Source organism: Dermacentor albipictus, chromosome 2 (assembly GCF_038994185.2).
Source record: "Dermacentor albipictus isolate Rhodes 1998 colony chromosome 2, USDA_Dalb.pri_finalv2, whole genome shotgun sequence".
Classification (NCBI taxonomy): Eukaryota; Metazoa; Arthropoda; class Arachnida; order Ixodida; family Ixodidae; genus Dermacentor; species Dermacentor albipictus.
The window spans coordinates 131,185,317-131,207,668 of record NC_091822.1 but is presented as its reverse complement, the minus strand read 5'-3'; the positions used below and the strand labels follow the sequence as shown (position 1 = coordinate 131,207,668).

Below are 22,352 nucleotides of genomic sequence, written 5' to 3'. Positions count from 1 at the left end.
CGCGCTTCGCTGCACCACTCATTCTTGGCTCAGCAGCTGTCCAATATGGAGGTTCCCATTGTTGATCCCGCCAAGTGCGAGATTCGTTCCGTAATTCACTTTTTGCACACCAAAGGGATTCCACCCATGGATATTCATCCTCAGTTCATCCACAGAGGTGTATGGCAACAAGTGTATGTCCCTTCAACACAACAGAAAGTGGTGCAATGTCATTCTAGTGCCAGTCGGAAGGAAGTCCACGCTGAAGAACGGAGTGAAAGACCGTCAGTTTCAAAGGCGTTATCGAGATCGTCCAACGCGAAGTGCTTCAAAACAGGTGGATCACCGTCCATGAACTTGTTGCTCAGGTTCCTGGGAGTTCTTACAGTACAGTGGAAAGAGCTTTGACTGAAAAATTGGGGTATCGCAAGTTTGCACCCTAACAATAACAATAATCGATGAATACCGCAGCTATTGACATCATACCTCAAGGAGAAACGCCTTGACTGTGCTCGCCAGTTTCTTCAAAAGTGTCAAAATAAGGAAGGACTTTTGGACTCCATTGTTACGGGAGACGAAACGTGGGTGTTTCATTTCACTCCTGAAACAGAACAAAAATCCAAACATGGCACCTCCCAGAGTCACTAGTCGCAAAGAAGTTCAAGCAAGCTCCTTCTGCTGGCAAAGTCGTGGCCAGTGTTTTTTGGGATCGTACGGGGATACTGCTGATCGATTTCATGGAATGTGAGACAACAATAAACTCGGACAGTTATTGTGCAACACTAAGAAAACTCGGGCGAGTTATCCAGAACCGCCAGCGAGGACGACTGGCAGCCAGTGTAACGCTGCTTCACAACGCCCGGCCCCACGTCTCCAGTCAAACCCAGAAACATTTGACAAACTTTAGGTGGACTGTCATGCCCCACTCACCATACAGTCCAGACTTCGCTCCTAGTGATTATCAGTTGTTTCCCATGTTAAAGGAACATTTGAGTGGCCAACGCTCCGGTTCTAAAATTGATGGAAACCTTACTTCTGGATCAACCCTCTTATTTAGCAGACAAAAATGTAAATGAGGAAGGGCAGTAAAATCTCACTGTAACGAAGTTGAAGAATGATCCATAATTAATTTTTTTTTTACTATTCATTACTTATAGGCACTGTCAACCTTTAATGCCAGCTCTGCAACAGCCAATCACACACCAATGAAGGCATACAGAAGAGAAGAAAAAAATAAAACCATGTGTGTTAACTTGGTCTTCCAACTTGCAGCATAATCAGCGGCACTTGTATGTTGGCATCCAGCAATGAGCATCATATATAATCGAAAGGTCGCAGTATTCTGCCGGCACATTCGTGAAGTGCTGACATAAGCCGAGTGATTGCCAAGAACCTAAGGGAACGAGTTTATCAAAGCCACAGTAAAGCCTGTTTCAAATAGCACGATTCTCTGATGCAAAATGCTCCATGAAGCAGTGGCATACCGCAGCGACGATAGGTTTGTTTTATGCGTTTCAACTTCCAGCATCTGCCGATGCACTATCCACCACCGCCAGCAATGACTGCATCCCACGACTGACAAATCACAAACTGCAGTATGTGAAACAGTCTTTAGATGACACAGCACGTAACACAAGCCACGCACTCAAATAGATTTTGTCACGGTAGTGGGGGGGGACACCTAGCCAAGGTTATAGCTTGTCAGTTCAACGAGTGCAGTAGTCTGTGGCAGCAGAGTTAAAGCGCAGACTATGAGAGCAGATTGCAGATGTGCCTGACGACTCGGCAGCACAGCTGGTTTGGTGCAATGCCAGGTGGCCAACAGCTCACAGTAGTGTTGAACTGCTGCATCAGAGGAGTAAAAACAGTATTCTGTGATTTTACGTGCCAAAACCCCAACCTGATTGCGAGGCACGCCATAGAGGAGGATTTCAGACTTATCATGACCACCTCAACTTCTTTAATGTGCACCTAAATCTAAGTACACGAGCATTTTTGCACTCCGCCCCCATCAAAGAGCAGTGCATCAGGCAAGTTACTTGTAGGGTTGTGCACTGCCACATTTTAACGTCAGTGCAAAACTATCACTAATTCAAATAAAAATAAAGGCTTCTTGTACATATAAGGTATTTATGCCTTGTTAAAAAGATTCCAAATGCACGAGTTAGCATGAGAATTTTCAATAGTAACTACAATCTTTTTTATTATCTTCATTGGCTTGTTGTAGCCCATTTTGCCATGGCAATGTTTCACTGTAGTGTTGACCTTTAACTATACATAACACCACACTTGCAGGAAGGAAATGAAGTATTTATTCAAAAATCTACAACAGCAGGATCTAAAAAAAAACTCAATAAATATAGTATTCTGTTCGTTTGCATTTACAATGAATGATATTTCGAAGTTTCGTTCCTTCCTTGCATCCCATTAAACTTCACACAGTAGGCTTTTCTTTTTTTTTTTTACATAAACAAGAAACAACAGGCGAAAGAAAGGAAAGACAGAGGTGGGGGTGGGGAAATAAAACAATAACTCGCAAAAAATATTTCCCTGAAACAATTTGTGTGCAGCTTCACTGGTTGCATTCACACACTGTTCTTTGCCGACACAGGGATCACGAGTTGTGTGCTGTACAGAGATGTGCACATGTCCAAAAGCATGCACTCTGAGGTGGCGGAACAAGGATATTAACGTTAAACACAAACTACCGCACACACTTATATAGTACACAGTGGAACATCTCCGAAGTGCTTCTGTTCTTCAGGCTGCACTACGTCACAACCTTCTCGTCTCTCACTGTATTTTCTCAAACCTAGATTATCGGCAACTAAAGCCTACATAAAAGGCAACTAGTACACACTGCCTAGCATATCACACACTGAGCCACAAAAGAAACTATATGCACAGACTCAAGAAAAATGTTTACACCCTTTGTGGTGTATCTTGTCCCAACAGAGTTTTAGTGGGTACAGTATTCCATTGAACGTAGGTGGACTGGGCGTTCTGCTGGTTGGGCGGAGACGTTAATGTGAGCAGCTTGCACGGTGCAGCCACTTGGCGATGCAGAGTTCACCCAAACACAGAGCTAATCTTACAGTAAACAAGTGCGTTCTACTTCGCAGCACACAATTACGTCGCTGACAAAGATTTACGCCATCATCCAAGTAGAACACACTTGTTTACTGCAACATTAGCTCTGTTTGTCTGGCTGAGCTCTGCACCAACATGTCGCCCCACGGCGTTTACGCCTTGGCTCACGCGGTATCCCACCTGTTTAACAGATGGAGCGGCTCTATTACTTATGTGTCTTGTTAGCGTCTCCTTTCTTGAAAACTCTACACTTGCTACTTTCCTGTCAACAATGCTATGTCATGCCAATAATGCACATGCCATTTCTGACCTGAAGGTACTGGGGGGGTGCACAGTGTTAAATGAAAGGCATGCAAGGAAGAGGATTATTGTGTAGGGACAAAATACGCCCCAAAGGGTGCAAACTTTTCTTAATGTGTACGCTTGACCTGATTTACAATGCTTTTAATGGCACTCAATGTCGCCTGCTGCTCGGGTTAACTGCTGCGACCACCACTTGCTTTCGAGCTGATGAGCAAACTCGTGCAACCACGTTTTTATGAAGCATGTTTGTCGCGAGCTGCTTTCAGCGGTCCATCCTTGCTACGCAAAGGCCAGTGACGCAGTACTCGTTTCGCCACTGAATGCTTATATAGATGGAAAGACTCGCAACATTGATTCAAAAAAAGAAAAAGATCTCACAGCTTGTCTGATGTACAATCGAACATGCTATAACAAACAGGCTCACGCACCAAAAATAGCTTGATATATCCCGTAATTCAACATACCCAAACAGGCATACAACGAACTTAGTTTTCTTAAATGTCCATTATAACGAATTTCTTATCTCAAATGGGAAAACAAAGCAAGGAAAGACTTCACTGATTGAAAACAAAACCGAGCAAAGTAGGCAGCAATTTTTGCGTGTGCTTTGAACTGCTTCTCTACAATACTGAGAATGGCATTCTCAATGCATGAAATCGTTAAGGCTTACTCCAGTCCTTTTCCATTAATGTCAGCACTGTGCCGGCACAGCACATCCCCCATAAAAGGTGAAAAAAAAAAGAACATAACCGAAAAAAATTTTCTTATGCAAAGAACCACCCCAAACACTGATTTCGCAGCCTGCAAGCGGCTTTATGGCACTGAACGTGGACACCGCAAATACGATACATCGAACGTCCAGTTCATTAGAGGTAGTTATTTTATGTGAGTATCAGTCATTAAGTTTCGTATGTTCAACAGAAGATCATCCGCTTTATTGAAGTTCGTTATATTCAAGTTCGAGTGTACTTCAAAGAAGCCGAAACCAAGAAGTCACGCTCCTAGCAAATCTTTTGGGCAGAGAAGTTCACGTGTGTAATCAACATTAAAAAAAAATACAAACAAACAAAATTTTTCATTCAGTGAAGCTTGCAAGCCAAATGTAACTCCACGCCTGCATGGCGTAAAAAAAGGAGCGAGCCTTGTGTGAATGCACTTCTTAGCCTAGCAGCATGAGACTAGACGGTGCTGCCACCTTTTTGTTCTTGCTTATAGTTTTATCCACAGAGCAGCATATCCTACCTGCCCGCCTCAGGGACCTACACTGCCGGCAAGGCAAGCTGGTGCATATTATATTACATGCTCACAGATGGGAAAGACGCTTTCATTCGCTTCCCTGCACCCACCCGTGCGCTGTTAAATGGACATTGCTACTCTGCGTGTCAAAGAGGGGACAGTTAAAATTCTGCGAGCAAGGATCTCCTCCACAGCACATAACGAAGCTGCAGGGAAAATGGGGTCTCGAACTCCGAAGGAACACCTGGAAGACAGCCTTTTCGCTGTTGCATTGTGCTCCGCAGTAAAACGTTGCTCGCAGCATTTTGATCATCCCCAACTATCACTGGACACAGCTTGCATTGACAGCATGCATTTCAACACGTCAAGGAATAAAGAAAAAAAAAAGAAATCGCATTCGAAGCAGCCTAGAACACAACACAGGTGACATAATTCGAAAGCCCAGCAAAACTCAGACAATATAACTGGAACAATGAGAGTCGAAGAGACGCACACACACGCACGACAGGTTTCTTTTTTTTCGAAACGGAAGACACACCTAAAGCCCCAGCAAAGCTAAAAAGGGGGCCGCCACACACAATAAAGCAGAGCCAAGAAGACAACCATGACGAAGAACAAAGCAGATGAAGAAGTTAACTCCAACTGTCATCCTCACCAACATATCGTGCAACACCGACAGCGGGGTGGAAGGAGGAGAGCGCCGCAAGAAGTGGCAGAGACCCCGAGGAACACGTTAGAGTGAGCAGCAGCTTTGTCACCTGGCCAAAAAAATGAGCCAATGCCAGGTAGGTGGTCGTTTTGACCTGCCCCCGGAAGCAAAAGACGGCTACAGTATCTGCGAAAAGGATTTGAACACAAGAGTCGTAAGGAGAGGCTGAAACAGCAATTAAGGAAAGAGTGGGGCCGTGACATTGCAAGTGGCAAATCTCAAATGGCTTCGCGCACAAGTGCCTCTCTGTCTTGCTAACATTCTGCGAGAGGCGCTAGCCCTATTTACATGCTACGTCATTCACAGTATGATGGTGCAACCATGCCTCTTCTGCAACAAACACGTATCCAGCAGCCGGCAACCCGCGAGCCATCTCCATCGTACTGGCATTTTCATTGTGCTGGAGCATATGTCCAAAGGCGCCGATGGAAAAACCTGGTCGTGCTATGCTCCTTAAACAACCACGCTGCCCGCTTAAAGGGAGCATGCAGCACGGTTGAGGAGGGTTATAACCGGTAACGAGAGGCTTGACCATTGCTGCATCCGCCTCATCTCCCAAAAGTATATGACACACAGTGAGAGAGGACAGTGCAAAGGAAAAGAAAGGGGGGGGGGGGGGTCAGACGAGCAGTGGTGGCAAACAAGGAGGTGGTCACAACAGGGACAAGCAAGAACAGCGTGCACATGGGAGAGTGGATGTAAACTAAGGTAAAAACAAAAGAGGAGCGAAACGAAAGAGAGCCGCAACGGAAGAAGAGTCCAGCCTCGGTGCAGTATTCCATGACACGGGTGCTCTGTAATGTGTGCACACACAATCTGAAACAGGTTTCTGCACACGTGCATGATAGCAAGCACCTGAGCCATGTGCCATGCCAGGACAGAATTCATGGTCCGCGTGACTCTCTAACATTGCGGAAGATGGGCAGCAGGTGGGGAGGGGAGGGCACCTTCGTAAAGTACAGACATCGCGAGGAGTCCGTTCTTGGGATCCAGCAATGATGGCAGCGGCCGTTTCTTTGGCAGCTACTCAGCACGGAGTCCAGCACAGGGGGGTGAGGGGGGAGGGTCAAAACGTCTTTGCGCCACCGGGGGCCTTGCAAGTTGCCCGAGGGACATGAGGTCACCCGTGTGTGGCACTGGAACTCTGCATGGAGCAAGGGTGTGAGGATGAGTGCTGCACCAATTCCCTGCTACCACAGTTCACATATCCAGACACATCTTAATATCTGTAGCTTATGGTTGGAGCAACAGCTCAGGGAAGATAAACAGACAAGACAAGCCGACCAGGTCAGCATCCGTTCGGTCCTCTTCTCATCTTTTTTTTTTTTGGACTTACCTACGCTGTTACGCCAATCATGCACACATACAAATCGGCCAATTTTTCATTCTTTAGCTCACCAAAATACACATCTGAACTGGTTGATAGGTAGTCCATCATGAGTCTACACTGCAGGAAGCATCAAGGGGAGAAGCAAGAAACAACAGAGAGACAATACGACAAGAGAAGTAACAAGCAACAAGTAAGAAGTACAGGAGGGTACACTGTTAAAGCGACGAGACACGCTAGCCAACCATGAGTGAATTTCCCTCAGTGACAAGCTTCAAAACATGCTACATACAGCAGTTTCTGCAATCCTTAACAAGTTTTGCTCACAATCTAAGGCACAGGCTCTCCCCAAATGTTCCCCATAAAAGCAGTATGTTTAATGCTAAGCATTCTTTGATTCATTTCAAGCACTTCACGGTAGGCTTCTATCTCACTTCATTTCATGCCTCTTCAATAAAATAGTGATAAGATGGTGGGATCGAACTTCTAACTCTATGTAGAGCAGCCCGATGCTCTAATTGTTACGCCACATTCGTACGCCACGTTTCCCTCATAGCCAACACCAACCGTAGCTCTTTCAGACGACTGGTGTGTGTGTTATGTGACGCAGTACGAGCTGAAGTATGTGTGGATGCACTATTTTCCGTTCGACCACGGAGCGCCTTTCCCTTACATCACGAGTGAAAGCGGGCCAGTTCCTCCCATTCTTGCCTGGTGGCAGTTAAAGCATTTACACGCTGTGTTAGACTCCACTGTGTTCAGAATTGCCCTACATTCCCCAGTCCTTTCCTCGTACCAGATAATGCTTTGAAAATGCTGCGCGACTTTGTACAGCCTTGGAATCAGCCCAAGTCATAATGGAACAGGTTGTGACATTTCTTTTCCGAAAAACGTAAAAAAAAAAAAGAACCATCACGGCATCACTGTCACACTATTATTGTAACCACTGTCGTCTTGCTTCTGTCATCACACACACAACTGCTTGCTTTACATAAACATGTCAGTCCATCTGGTAACTCTTTGTGAAGAATCCCAAACTGTGCTAGATAGCCAGCTATACATGCAACATGCTTTGTGTAACATCGATTCCCACAGTGCATAGTATCTGCATAATTTTGCATCTTCGAGATGCGACAGCTGCGAAGACCGACACGGAACGCAACACTCTGTACTCACCCGAGACAGACATATACTATGGAAGTGGCAGCAGCACCATCAGCTCAGGAGGAGGCTTGCTGTGCCGGCCTGCTAGCGTTGCGCGCCTGGAACAACTTGGTCTCTTCAAAGACCAGCAACTTGAGTTGCTCCTTGGGCAGGTCATCCAGCTCCGTCTCAAACTTGAATGGCTCATCTGCCACAGGCTGTGCAACACAAAAATGCATCATGGCACACAAGCACTATCTCGGCAAGTTTGATAGGTTGCAACTCTCTCTCAAGAAAGACAAATAGACCACAGCTGTACTGGAGAACAGACACACAAACAGAAAAAAAAAATACATCAGTTGGAAAGGTTCACAGAAATCTGTTTCAGATTTGTTCCCTCACTGAAACCCCTACCCCTTCTATTTCTCTCACGATTAAAAGAAATTACGGCTATGAAAGGCAGATGAGACAACTGTGCATGAGCCATAATATTAAGCTTTCCATACACGTTGAGAATATCAGTTCCATATCTGTTCCTCTTTTAATAGTGAATAGTACTGAGGCCTTATACTGATGCAAAAGGATAGAAAGTTGGGCGAGTTGGTACAGTAGCATGATCTTGGATTGCAGCGAAAAGTGACACGGACAGAGACTAGAAGCAGACTTCTAGTCTCTGTCCGTGTCACTTTGCACTACAATCCAAGATCATGTTACCTTATACTGACACTGCACTCTAAACGATGATCATTCTGTCACTTACAGTGTGCATGCATGTCTGTCATGCAGATTCAGCTTAGAGAACTGTGTCGTGTCCCTCTCGTAAAGCACGCTTGCACAAATTCATTGCGGATACATTAGCCTCGCCTCCTTCTGATAACTATCAAAGTGAGGGACAACTTGCCATCAGTTGTACAATGTAATGTCACTGCATTTTAGACAAACAGAAAAAAGACAACACAGTATGTACTTTGTCATTTTCCCATTATGTCAGTTAAATATTTCTGCTACTGCACACCAAACCTTGATACAGTAAAACCTCGTTATTTCGGCCCTCGTTATTTCGGCCCCCGTTATTTCGGAAATTCGGTTACTTCGGACGCGCCATCTGGTCCCGTCAAACATGTACATAACCCTACGGCACGAAACTCCCGTCAATTCGGACATATTTGGTGGTACTTTGGTTAATTTCGACAGTTCGCGGAGCTCAGAGGCATGTGAGCCATACAGGATCGAGTGGCACTAGGGGGTGTTCAAATTGCACCGCCAGCGAGCACCTATCTCAAAGGCCATGCTTGCATGTGCTGGGAGTGCCGAAAGGCCGGAAATACGTCAAGGCCGCCATGTTTATTTTATTGCTACATAATAGACAAACCTACGTCTCAAAAAACATGGTGGCAATGACGTACTTCTGGCGCTTGGCACTACCTCTGCATCGCTATGGTTATCGACACAGTAGTTATCGGTCTATGCTAGCAACCCTAATCTATACACACATTTTTTTCTTTGTACATACACACGTATTGCTGTCTGCCCTTTCTGGCGTTGTCTTTTGCTTGTGCAGTTGTGTGGTTGCGGGGTTGTGCAGTTTTCTTTCGTTGACGTTTTTATCGTGTTTATTGGTTTGTGTCAGGTGTGTGTGCGAGGACTGCGGAACTTTTTTTATGTGTGTGTATTAAATTTTGTTAGCGCTTTTTCTTCTTGACATCATGCATGTACCCATCGCTTCGTTGCCACGCCTAGCCATGCCACCATGTGCTCTCGTGTCCCACCAAAGCGGGCGAAGCATGAGGCAAAGGATTTGGCAGCGAAAGTAGAAATATTGAAAGCCGTGAAGGCAGGGGCGCCTCGGCAGGTCATAATGAATAAATTCAACGTGAAGAGAAGCACGCTCAGCATGTACGTGAAAAATGAAGCGGAGATTCTTCAGGCGTATGACAGCGACAAGTTCGTTGGCAACAGAAAGAGACTACGAACGCCAGCACACCCAAAACTTGAAGCGTTGTTAAGATGGATTGCCGATTCGTGTGTCGCACAGCTGCCTTTGAGTGGCCCCCTTATCTGTGCACAGGCTGAAAAGTACACAGTGAAGCTCAGTATTGAAGACTTCAAGGCATCCATGGACTAGATCGACCGATTAAAGGAATGACACGACCTGGTCTTCTGAAGCAATGCGGTGAGAAAGGGGCTGTGAATGAAGGCGTTGTCGAAGATTGGAGGGCCGATTACCCGCACGCCTAGCCGATTATGATGCCTGCGACATTTTTAACGCAGATGAGACGGCCCTCTTCTACAAAGCCCTGCCGGATGAAACCATGACATTTAAGGGGGATCCTTGCATTGGCGGTAAACGAAGCAAGGATAGAATAACAGTTTTGCTGGCTGCCAACATGACTGGCACGGAGTGGCTACCGCTGTTGATAATCGGCAAAGCAGAAAAGCATAGATGCTTCAAAAGCATAAAGAAACTTCCCGTGGACTATCACTCGAATCGAAAGGCGTGGATGACCCTCAGTCATATTTCAGGCCTAGCTGCACGAACTGGACCGCCGCTCTTGTGCAAAATCGTGCAAAGCGCTAATGGTTCTAGATAACTGTAGTGAGCACAATAATGTGTCGGGGCTGACAAACATACAGCTGCTTTTTTTCCCGCCTAGCACAAAGGCTTCCCTGCAGCCTCTGGATCAGGGAATTATTCGGTCCATGAAAGGACGATACAGAAAAGTGCTTGGGCGCACCTTGCTCTGTATGGAGGCAAATAAACAATATGATGTAACTCTGCTCAGTGCAGTGCACATGGTGGCGGATGTGTGGAGCAAGACGCCGCCCGCAGTAATTGCCAACTGCTTCCTACACAGCGGCTCTGTCTGTGACAGCGATTCTTTGGATGCCGGGGATGCGGATGTTAACCGAAACGCCAAGGAAGATGACAGTTGCTTCGACAGACTTCTGCCTCCGGACATCCTGCTGGACGAATACATCCACATCGATAGTGACGTTGCCATTCCCGGTCGCCTCAACAACGACGAAATACTGGATGCACTATGCGACGAAGAGCCCGACTCTGATAGCGCAAATGCGCCCATCGTGGATGCGTGTGAAGTGCCGCGCTGCACTGCTAAAGAGGCCGATGACGCCCTTAAAGTATTGGAGGACATCTGTGTTGTTTCTCCGGACAGTCTGTGCGGACGGCACCACCTACAAGAACTTCGAAAAATGTTGCTTCCCACGCAAATTTCTCGCGTGCAACAAGCAATAATAACCAGTCATTTCATGAAGTAAAGGTATGTTGATGTTTTAGGCATTTTGGAGTTATTATTGTTGAAACCTCATTAATTCGACATTCTGTGGTCCCGTGAAATCCGAATTAATCGGGTCTTACTGCATTTTCCTGGTAACAAGACTCTCAGCACTGACTGCTGAACTTGGCCCATTATGGCATACTGACCACCAGCAAGTATAAAAGACAGTAATAATCTCTACCACAAAGCCAATGTGCACGTGACACAGATGATAAAAAAAAAAAATGGCTGTGGCTTAGGTAAGGTTAAGCCCAGGATGCGAAGCATACTAGCCTTTATTTTAGTTGTTGAACCACTGTTTAGCCTGGTGAACTGCTGTTGCTTGGCTATATTTGGTTCGGCTAGACGAAGAAACAACTCATGCATTACTTCTTCGCCTTCAAGAGTGGAACGCGACAGCGTTCCCGTCGACCCGCCAAGGGGTGTAAGACAATGGGCTACAGGGCAGCGACTACGCGCCCCGCATTGGACGCGGTGAGCGTCGAGCAAAGCAGCGTTCGGCGCGGCAACGAAATGTGCGCCTGAGCAAGAGACGCACGCCTTAGAAACAGCGCGTTTCTAAGGCAACACCGCATTCACTAGAGGCGCTTTTGTACCGCTTTGAAGCGTTGTACTCGTGGCTCAGTGGTAGCGTCTCCGTCCCACACTCCGGAGACCCTGGTTCGATTCCCACCCAGCCCGTCTTGCAAGAGTTGAGCCAAAGCCACTTCTCCTCTGTCGTGACGTCACGGTGTCACGTGATTTCATGGTCACCGCCGCGCCTGAGGAGCTGGGTTGAGCCCTCGTAATATGCTTCGCATAAAAATTTGTTCAGAGGACACGTGGGCTCACCTCATCACCAGGGTCGTAATACTGCTCCAGGTAAGGGTGTGCAAGCGCCTCCTCAACATTTATTCTTCGGTGTGGGTTGAAGGTCAGCATCTTGTCTAAGAGATCCAGAGCTGCAACAGAAAATAAGCAGTTAGAAAATTGCTCAGCCTCTGTTACAAAATACGGATTCAACACACTAAATCTGCTTCGCTCTGCTTGTGTATGTGCACACCTGTGAGCAAAAGTATATGGACCAACCACAGGGTGGGCAAGAAACCTGAAGTTCTTTGTTATTGATGTGCACAAGCTGAAACTGATGAGTGCACTGGAAAGTTGGCAATGCCAGGTTTGGACTTTAACCCTTCATTTCAAGTTACACTTTTAGGAAGAGGAAAAAATCAGCTTTATCGTGATATCACTGGTCCATATACTTTTGGTCACAGGTGTACCTTACATAGTCCTAAAAATCAAAATTATAATATGGAGTTTTACATTTCACGATCACTCCCGATTAGAAGGCACACTGTGGTTGGAAGACTCCAGACTAATTTGACTACCTGGTATTCTTTAACGTGCCCCTCAATTTAAGTACACGAGTGTTTTGTATTTTGCCCCCATCAAAATCTGCCTGCCGTGGCCGAGGTCAAACCTACAACCGCGAGCTCAAAAGCGCAATGCCATAGCCACTAAATTACTGCTGCAGATCTTACCTTGTCCTTATCTGATACAGCACAGTTTTGTCAAACATGAACATTCACCAACTAACCCAAGTTTCCCTGCTACCACTTTCTGGATAGCCAGGCTACATTATACATCCAAAAAGGACCAGCATACCGTATCGATATCCGAGTTTTCAGTAGTGCATCACCCCTCAGAGAAACAGTGTATTCGAAGCAAACTTAACAGACACCAAGCAGCATAAATTTATGATGAAAGACTACCGCCTTAAGACAGAAGTGGTGCAGTGAAAACAAGCCAAAGTCACGACTATAAACAACCACTTAACAGGGGTTAAAGGAGCCTCAACCAATCTTTATCGAAGTTGAGAAATGCATTTGAGGTTAATACAGACTATTTCTGAAATATATTACCGCAAAAAGTACTTTGATGCGTTCAGCAGAAGTGCAGTTATTGGCAATCAAAGGTTACGTATGATTCCCTTCACGGCACTTCTGTTCGTTCTTTAAAGGGACACTAAAGCGAAACAATAAATCAGCTTAGACTAATAAAGAATTGTTTGAGAACTCTGCAGGCAGTCATTTCAACATAACAGTTTGATTATTAGATGAGAAAATGAAGAAGTATTTGAATTTCGCGCCAAAACGCTGGCGCTGGTACGTCAGCGTGACGTCAGGGATTCCAAAGTATGTTTTTGCATTTCGGCCACATTGGCTGAGTAAAGGTTCACAAAATTTGCTATGTTTAATATGTGGTTCCTTTAGAATACAATCTAGTCGATCTGTATACCGCTATACACTTAAGTAGGCCCTAGATGATGCTATCAAAATCCGTGATGTCACAGCGACCAGGTGCGGGAGCTTCAAGGAGGCGTCGCCACCTGTCTTTCGTTCTTGCGCTTTTTCTGGTTTACCAAACGTGTTATCTTGGTAAGAGTGGTGTTTTTGGTGTAATAGAGAGGCAATTTACTGACGCAGAAGAACTCATTTTTCTCTTTAGTGTCCCTTTAAAGCCTCACACAGAAAAGGCTACGACGGAGCGGGGTGTGCCCACAGCACTCCGCCTATTGAATGTCACCATGGTGTATTTAAGTTTGATTTTGGATAATCACGTAGATACCATTACTTCCTATTTCGGTGTCTACAACGCGCCTAACACAGTTGTTCTCAGTGTGATGTAGTGCGCTCAGCCAGTGGACTCATCGCGGCACACCGCGGCGGCCACGGTATCTGTGCTACATAGCAGACTGCAGCTACATGCAGCTGTAGTGTTTATGCGCGTCTGCCTTGTGCACGACAGTGTGAGTGCGCGCTTGTGATCATATGCTCCCAACTGGCCATGCTACGCGGTGTGGACTGGCTCTTTCCTGCACCAGCTTGACCGACAGATAGCAGCTGCATTCAACCTGCACATTTTGAAGCGAAGTCTGCCAAGGAATCAACAAGGAAGGGCCAAGAGTGACCGCACGCTGGCAAGTGTGCGTGTGGTTTCACCTTAAGTTTCGCGTGGTTCGAGGCTAGCTGGGTGATGAAAACTAGACAAAATTAGTGAGACCCACGGCTACGACACCAATAACCAGGGCGGCCAAATTTAAATTCCTACGCAGGCAACCGCGGCCGAGCGTGAGCAGACAATAGTCGGCTTCTTCCGGAAGTATGCAATTCTTATTAAAATTTGAAAGCAAATTTCCGCTTTCTTCAGCCTGTTTATTAAACTGCATCAATAAATATACACAGTAATGGTAGGAATTAGTGCACTAATACAAACACCCTTCTTGATTGGCGGCAGCTATTGGCCATTAGCAGCTGCGTAGGGAAATCTGCTATATTACGAAATAAAGCATCCAAGAAAGAGTGAGGAGCAGGCTTCTGTTAAAAAGAGAGAGGGAAAGGTGACTTCACACTCTGCTTGCTAGCTCCAAACGCCACGCACGACTGCAAAGTTTGCACATGCTATCCGCAGACTGTCTTTATCCATCTGCCGACAATCGGCAGATTGTCAGTGTCGGTACAGTGAGACAGAGGCGCCAACACGAAGGAAAAAGAACTGTCGCCGAAAGTTGGCAGACCGAAATCGGTGTTGTGTTGGCCTAGTGTGAATTAGCCTTTAGTAGCAAGGGAGGAGCTACTTGATATACCTTTAGGGTCTGCATCTGGATACAGCTTGGACCAAGGTATCTTGGCCTTGTGGGGCAATGACTGCAGGTAGGAGCGCGCCTTTTCATTGATGATGCAGTTGAGGTCGTCAGGGCCAGGTGAGCCAAGGACACCGAGGATGTGGTTCAGCTGGTCCAGGTAGTGCTTTCCAGGGAACAAGGGCCGGTTTGAGACCATCTCAGCCAGGATGCAGCCCACGGACCAGACGTCGATGGCCTGACTGTAGCCCTTCGAGTTGAGCATTATCTCGGGCGCCCGGTACCAGCGTGTCGCCACATACTCAGTCAGGAAGCCCGTGTGGTCATGCTCGGGGTCTGCCACTCGTGCCAACCCAAAGTCACAGATCTTCTCACATGCAAATGAAACAGATCAGCTTGGTTGGTAATAACGCTGTGATGGCACAAAGCAGAAGCAACAGCAGTGGCCACGTGGCACAGAACAATCAACAGACTTCATCGTCATCACCTAAGATGGCATCTCTAGAAATGCCCTGTATGTGACACAAACCTCTTGATCGGCTAACAAAGATTTACTCCAAGGCATACACGCTTTAGCCTCAGGTCTTGATAATGCAGCTCGTGCACTCAAAACTAAGACCTCTAACATTGCTTTTCGTGGGTCGTGAAGCAGACGAATGGCATGTATAGTCCACAATCTTTACACTTAGGGGAAAACCTTGTACTCTTGCACCTGCATTTAAAGCAAGTGCACTTTACCTTGACCCCTGTCAACCCCGCAGGGGCTGCGGGTCTGTGACGGGGCAGCTGATGACTAAGCCATGATGAGTAAACACTGGTGGCAAACATGTGATAACACATTGAGCACTGTCACAGCCATTCATACTGCCAGTTCCCGCAGCCCTTGCCAAAGATGCCTGCCACCTACAAGCGCTGCAAATTCTGGTCTACAAGAAACATGAATTGTGCGATGCTTGGAGGCAGGTACTACACGTAACAGCAAATCAGTCGAAGCAGCAGAAAGCAACAACACAAACAAGCGCATCACTAGGCAAATATTCCAACATTTCAGGGGGAGGTCTGCACCTTGAGGTCGCACGTTGTGTTGAGAAGCAGGTTACTGGGTTTGAGGTCTCGATGCAGCACATTGGCAGAGTGAATGTACTTGAGGCCACGTAAAATCTGATAGAGGAAGTAGCAAATGTGGTCGTTGCTCAGCTTCTGTGTCTTCAGCAGCTTGTACAGGTCAGTCTCCATCAGACACTGCACAATATAGCTGCACAGCGCCATTGGGAGGGCATACGGTCAAGAAAAGCACCTTTGGTGGCAGTTCACAGGCTAACATTCTCTTAAGATGCACTTGCAGTGATGATGAGAACAAAGTAAGTCAGCCAAAAGAATTTCGCTGAAATAGAATGCTCCTACCAAAATGTGTATCAGCCCCAGTGCTAGCTGAACCATGTGCGCTGTCACAAAACTAAAATAGGCTCAAAACCTCACAAGCTTATAGAAAGAAAGCTTTACCTTTCAATCTGCAGTAAGTTTGTAGAGATGAAGGAGGTAATAAAAATGGTTTCCGCTAGACAGGCAGTGCCTGCAACTGCCTATGAAGTTAATGAAGCCATAGGCAAACATGTATCTCTACAGAGAAAAAGAAACGGCAGCAGCAGCGCACAAAGAGGAATAGTGCTCTTGGATTTCCAAAATATTTTCGACTAAATAAAAAAAAGTTTATAACTTCATTCTTAGCAGCTAAGAGAGCGACCTTTACTGACAAGTGGCCTTTGTGGTCAATGACAAACTTGGCTTGCAGTTCAGCAGGCATTTAGAAACGCATGACACAGTCATACACCGACTCTGACTCGCAGTTTTTGAAGTTCTATAAGGAGTTGTGCCGCAAAAGTCCTTCAAAGCACATAGTACCCTTCCAGGATGCCATCTCCCCACAGAAGCTTTCTTCGAGAACCTCTTCAACAAAGACCAATTACTAAGACACATAACATCACTTCTGCACATGGGACAGCTGACATTGCCAAACCAATTGAGGGGGTCACGTGAAAAGTTCTACGAGCTAATACCTACGATTTATCAGTATACATTTACTCTAACTCTTACTCTACACTACACACGGCGCATCTAAACTTCAGGTACTGCCCTACAACGCACACATGCTCACTTAACACAAAGCCCTCATGTCATGTCTAGACAGAAAAATCTTAATTCTCTTCTTTAGAGTAAAACCTTAAATTCTAAACCAGCATGGTGTATCTTTTGCTGAAATGATTTGCAGGTCTGAAAGTTCCACTTCAACTACAACTGTTACACAGTTCAACAGTCCCAAGTAATGCTAACAGCAACAAAAAATTAAAAGGATACACATCCTTCATTTGTTCAATTGTGGGTGCCCGAATGATGTCTCTGATGTCTATAATCTGAAAAAATAAAAATAGGAAAATTCAGGTCCTAGACAACCAAACACTCATGAGTCTCATAGTGCACAATGAACAAGAAGGGGAATAGAGCAGACAGATTTTTGTTGGTTTTCTGGCCATCTGATAAACTTGACTATTTGAGGCCTTCTACTGCATGTAGGACAACAAAAAAGTTGGCATAGAGCTTGTACACTATAACAATGCATAATCAGTGCAAAAAGGTCGAAATTAAACCCAGATGGGCCGATCCCAGAGTTGTTGCAGTCCAAAAATGTGGGCCCATCTTGAAGGCTGTGCAGTCCAAACAAACTACACAATACATTAATGGCCCCAGATGACCTTGTCTTTCTGTCGACCCCTATTGAGTTGCCTTTTTTGGATTTCAGCCTTCTATATGAATTCATGATTGAGATTATAAGCTAGAGTCCTGTAGCAGACCAGATATGTCTTATTTTTTGTCAACTGGCCAACATAAACTATATTTTATAACAAGCCTCAACCAGACGAGATTTCATCTCAGACGAGTTAAGAGAGTCATCTGCCAAGAATTCACAAAAGTGTGCCTATAGTACTATACAATAAAAACTTTACAAGAACAATGATGAGAGTTAACTTACATTTTCATGTTTAAACCGCGTCAGTATTTTTATTTCCCGCAACGTCCTCTGGCAATAGGTCTGGTGTTCGAAGGGCGAGATCTTCTTGATGGCTACTTTTTCGTTGGTTTCATTGTCGAAAGCAGAGCTGAAAAAAAAAGGGAAAGCAAGAAAAAGAACTTGAGATATTACACCAATGTGAATAAATTTTCATGGTGCGTGCGCATGACGGATACAGAGAGCTTCCTGCACCAGTGTGGCAACTCGTATAATTCTCCCTTCTGAAGGAAGCTTCCCCACCCCTCCTCCACCTGCCCCCCATTTTGATCAGTGATTTCATAACAAGCCTACCCTTAGACCTGCTAACCTTAGCAGTTGAAAAATACCCTGGTTGAAGCCAAAAGATACCAATCAGTGGCAAAAAATACTAAAAAATTGTTTTATTAGTCAAGAAATCGATTGTTTATTTACGAAACTCGGTTCTGTAGATATGCTGTGAACTGGCATTCTGCTCCATAGTCACAGCACAAATGATCTGCACCATAGACAAACGAAAATGTTCATGATGTTCATTCATGAAGCATTTACATTACGGTGTCAATTTCACTTCATTTATTGCATTTTTGTTCCGTTATATCAATAAGTGCATATTAAAAGCAGGTCCAATTAATCTTGTAGGTCCAAAAAATTGATGAGCGTTTTTATAAACAAATTTTCCTTTAACTGAAAGCAAGTGCAAAATCGAAAAAATGTACAAGTGCGAATATAACAGTTGCGAACAACCTCTAAATAGTGAGTATTTCACAATAAAACTGCAAAAGTTAGCATGTATGTCCTCTACATATAATATTCCCTCCCCCACCTTTTTTTTTTTCTTTTAGGAAAGATTATCTATCGTTGCCTGGAAGAAGAAACACAATGCACTATCACTTTTCATGCCCTGTCTATTACATTAATGAATTTCCCTGCTGAAATGGTTAATCAATCAACCTGAACATGCACATTTCTTCAGAAGCAGTCGCAGAAGTGAGCAATCAGTTTGCCCGTGCAGGGCTCTGTTATATGGCACGGCTTATATGTGGTTTAACTAACAAAGTGCAGCATAACACAAGAGACAGCAAATATTACTTCTATTGACTCAACATGTCATGAAATTTACAGAATGACAAATGTAAAGCCCAATGACAGTAGCAGTGCTGTTATATCAAGGATGTCACAGTACAAAATGTGAAAGGGAAGCTGGCCTATATTGTGAAACACCATACTTTGGTTGGGACTCAAACCTTCGAAACTAAAAAAAAAAATTAAACAAAATTATAAGGTTTAATATCCCAATTCCACACACAGGCTAAGAGAGACAACCAGTGGGGAGCTGCGGTTTAACTTCAAGAACCTGGACTTCTTACAACGTGCACCTAAATCCAAGTACACAAGCATTTTCTGCATTGCGTCCCCATTGGAATTTCAGGAAACTTGTCTGTGGATCAAGCGCCACACCAGTTCATTCCTGCAGCAGTTACTCCACAAGTAGAGATAACCAGATGGTTGCTAGATGTCCAGAGTGATGGCAAACTAATTAAAATGCAAAACTCAAAGCACTGGAAAATCAAACAAACCTGTTCTTTGAAAACTCACGAGTTGAATGAAATAAGTTTCATTAATGTGAAAGCAATAATCGACTTCGTATGCTGCAGGTTTTTGTGAAGAAAAAAAACTTGTTTAGGCAGTATTTTCGCCAACTTCCTCTGAACAAGAATATTTAAAATGATAACACAGAATAACACATAGAAGAAAAATAAACCTACCACTTCTAACCACCACTACGCTTGTTCAATATTAAGAACATACAGGATACTCAACCCAAACTGCCACAACATGGTGCCATTAGGGGCCTTCTACTTATTTTACGTGTCATTCATAATACGTGCCAAATCCAGCCAGAATTTCTTGCAATAAATGAACCAGTTAAACAAAAGGTGTTCAATGTGCACTTCCTTGCACATGCAAGGCCTTTCAATCTTTTTACTGCGGGTTCATGTGCCCTAGAAGGCTACCATCTCTAGGACCAATGCGATGTTCCATGCACTCAATTCAAACAGACAAAGCATGCAGGCCCAACAGTAAATGATCTTAATGAAAGGTTTGCAAATCCCAGCTCATCGCACAACGTTTCTAAAAATGCAGTAGCGTGCCGCACTCCTCCAGAACCGAAGGAGCTTGTTGCACACAGGTAAGGCCTCTCGAGGCCAGACGTACGTAACAGCTGCACGTTGTAAAGGTACAATTTACCACGCCAGTTTCAATCACACGCCTTACACCAGTCGCCCTACGATGGCGTAACTAAACGAATAATAAAGTTTTCTCGCAGGTGTGCCTTGCAGGATACACCTAAGCGTTGACACTTTATCAGTCAGAATGGTGTTATGCGTCCCTGTTATCACCGGCGGAACTTCAGAAGACAAGCCGCGAGCGGATGATGTGAAAGAAAGAAAAGGAGCTGGGCGTGTCAAAGATCACGCGCTGCTGCAGACACACACACGTTTTATCAGCCCGAGTTGCCCGAGCCCGAGTAACTACAGTTGTCAGCCCAGTGCACGGCGGGACAGCCGCCCCACCACACAGCTCCAGCGCGCGCTTCCTCTACGATACATATTTGTGAAAGGGGGAACTGGCACGTGAAAACGAGCTGATGTCGCGACGTCAGGTTAGCGGTCACCTTTGGTGCCATCTCGCGCCGAGATCAGCCGGCCCGGAATGCGGCCGTCGCGCATTTGCATGCCTCACGAACCGGCACCTAACCGCGCGCCCAATGTCGCGCGAAGTAAAAAAAAATAAAGAGCAAAAAACAAAGAAGAATGCCGCTAACGTCGCAGGCGAAGGGCGCGCGACCGAGCGAATCCGAGTCCCCGCGGAATGAGCAACATGCGCCAGGACACCTCTGAAAAGAGGTGCAACACAAAATGAGGCGGCGACGTATGCACGAGAGGTTCAATGAAGCGTGATCGCAGCACTGATCCACAGGCTGTGGGAATAACGGTCGCTCGCGCGCGACAGCGGTTTCAGAATCTGTGCCGGAGCTCTTCCGAGCTTTCACGTCCACATTCGGAGATGGACAAGAAAACCCTCAAAAAAGATTATCGGCCCTCCCTGAGCGGCAGGCACAATAAATGTTCGATGAATGTCAGGCAGCGCCGACCGGCGTCCGAAAGCCGCCCGAATCCCGGGCACGAGACCTTCGCGGCCCGCTGACAGCAGTGGCAGCGCAGAAGGAAAAAAAGAAAAAAAGAAAAGGAAGCCAGAAAAGAACACCAGGCACGCGAAAATCAGATTGCATCCTCAACAGTTTCCTGTTCGTGGTCTCGGACAGCACAGAAACGCGGCTGCTGAAACGACTCCGCGCGTTTCCAGTGGAACAAACCGCAATAAACGCGGAAACAACACTAGGCACTCCAGCCAAGGCTCTTTGACATTTACACGCCTGCCGCAAAGCCAGGGAACTGCAGTTTGCCTGATGGGCGTGCAATAATGACTTGCTGGTTGGTCGAAGGTCAGTTCCGCCACGCCGAAGACAACGAGCTGCGTCTGCCGACAACTTCAGGCGCGGCGTACGAAATGATTGCGGAAACCCCCACACAGCCCCGGCGCGCGGTGGGCAGCTCGCGTTAAAACGTGAACCGCAGAAAGCGTCCATGCTCCACAGTTGGTTCGTTGCCGGGCACTTAGGCTGCGCGTTCGGTGCTCTCGCCGATCGCAAAGGTGTGCACAACACAAAACGGTCCAGAAGCCAGCGAAAGGCTTAATCTTGATGAATGACAACTGTTGCATTACCGTGGGGGGACCATGCACACTCCGCAGCACGCACGGCACTCGTGCAAGCAGTCTGCTGGCAGCGCGCTTTGAACAGCGGCTCAGGTGCGGGGCATAGCACGAAACTTGTACTTACACGACCATGCCATAGGCTCCTTCTCCAATGTAGGCTAAATTCGTGTACCGCGGTGCAACTTCGAACACTTGGCCTCTGACAATTTCCGTTGCCTTCGTTTCGCCCAACTCGTTGGCCGCCATTTTAGTGACCAACGCTCGCTCTCCACCAGTTCCCTTCAGTCCTCCAGCGTGTTCGCAGTTTCCATAGGACGACGTCAGCGACGACGGATGTGACGCGAATCTGGGTCACACGGGGATTGGCTGGCGGCGGCAACGCAGTTGGCCAATGAAATTTTTTAACAGCATGCGACGTCACTAAGGCGGATGTGACGTTGCGCTGGGAGAAAAAGTAATTGGCTGCTTTTATCGCCGGCTTCGCGAATTCCACTGCAGATGGTTTGCACATAGAGAAAGAAAAATACAATTTCTCTATGGTTTGCAGGTGCCGAAGCGCGCAAGCATTCACGCGGAGCGCAATTTAACGTGCGGTTTGTAGCCGGCAAGCCATGCTGCAAGCACTGCGCTGCCATGCGTCGTTCCACTATTCGGAGGCAAACCTTTCATATTTTGCTTCCTCCAGGTTTTATTGGAGGTTTTAATTTGCAACCGCCAGCAGTGTGCTATAAATCGGGCGTGCGAAACTTTCGCAAAAATCCAGCAGGACTCCGATCTGCGCATGCGGTTGTTCGAAACGTTGCTTCCTTCAGGAATGC

General features: G+C 46.0%; 1 protein-coding gene across 1 annotated transcript; it reads right to left on the bottom strand.

Moving 5' to 3' along the window:
* Positions 1-2,268: 2,268 nt before the first annotated feature.
* rl (Mitogen-activated protein kinase rl) lies at positions 2,269-21,854 on the bottom strand. The gene is made up of 8 exons (XM_065445013.1): positions 21,659-21,854; positions 17,737-17,863; positions 17,064-17,119; positions 15,774-15,963; positions 14,712-15,075; positions 11,918-12,027; positions 7,821-8,005; positions 2,269-6,461 (listed from the first exon to the last, which is right to left on the bottom strand). Exons 1-7 carry the CDS (start codon positions 21,778-21,780, stop codon positions 7,865-7,867), a joined length of 1,110 nt encoding a protein of 369 aa, XP_065301085.1. The 5' UTR covers positions 21,781-21,854; the 3' UTR covers positions 2,269-6,461; positions 7,821-7,864.
* Between the last annotated feature and the right edge of the window lie 498 nt (positions 21,855-22,352).

Bases quoted from the DNA above. Each gene is read 5' to 3' on its own strand.
- rl (XM_065445013.1), bottom strand. From the start codon at position 21,780: ATGGCGGCCAACGAGTTGGGCGAAACGAAGGCAACGGAAATTGTCAGA. The intron at 15,076-15,773 runs GTGCAGACCTCC...GCATGTGAGAAG, and splicing joins ACACAACGTGCGACCTCAAG to ATCTGTGACTTTGGGTTGGC. The intron at 12,028-14,711 runs GTATATCAAGTA...TTTCTGTTGCAG, and splicing joins TCCAGATGCAGACCCTAAAG to CTCTGGATCTCTTAGACAAG.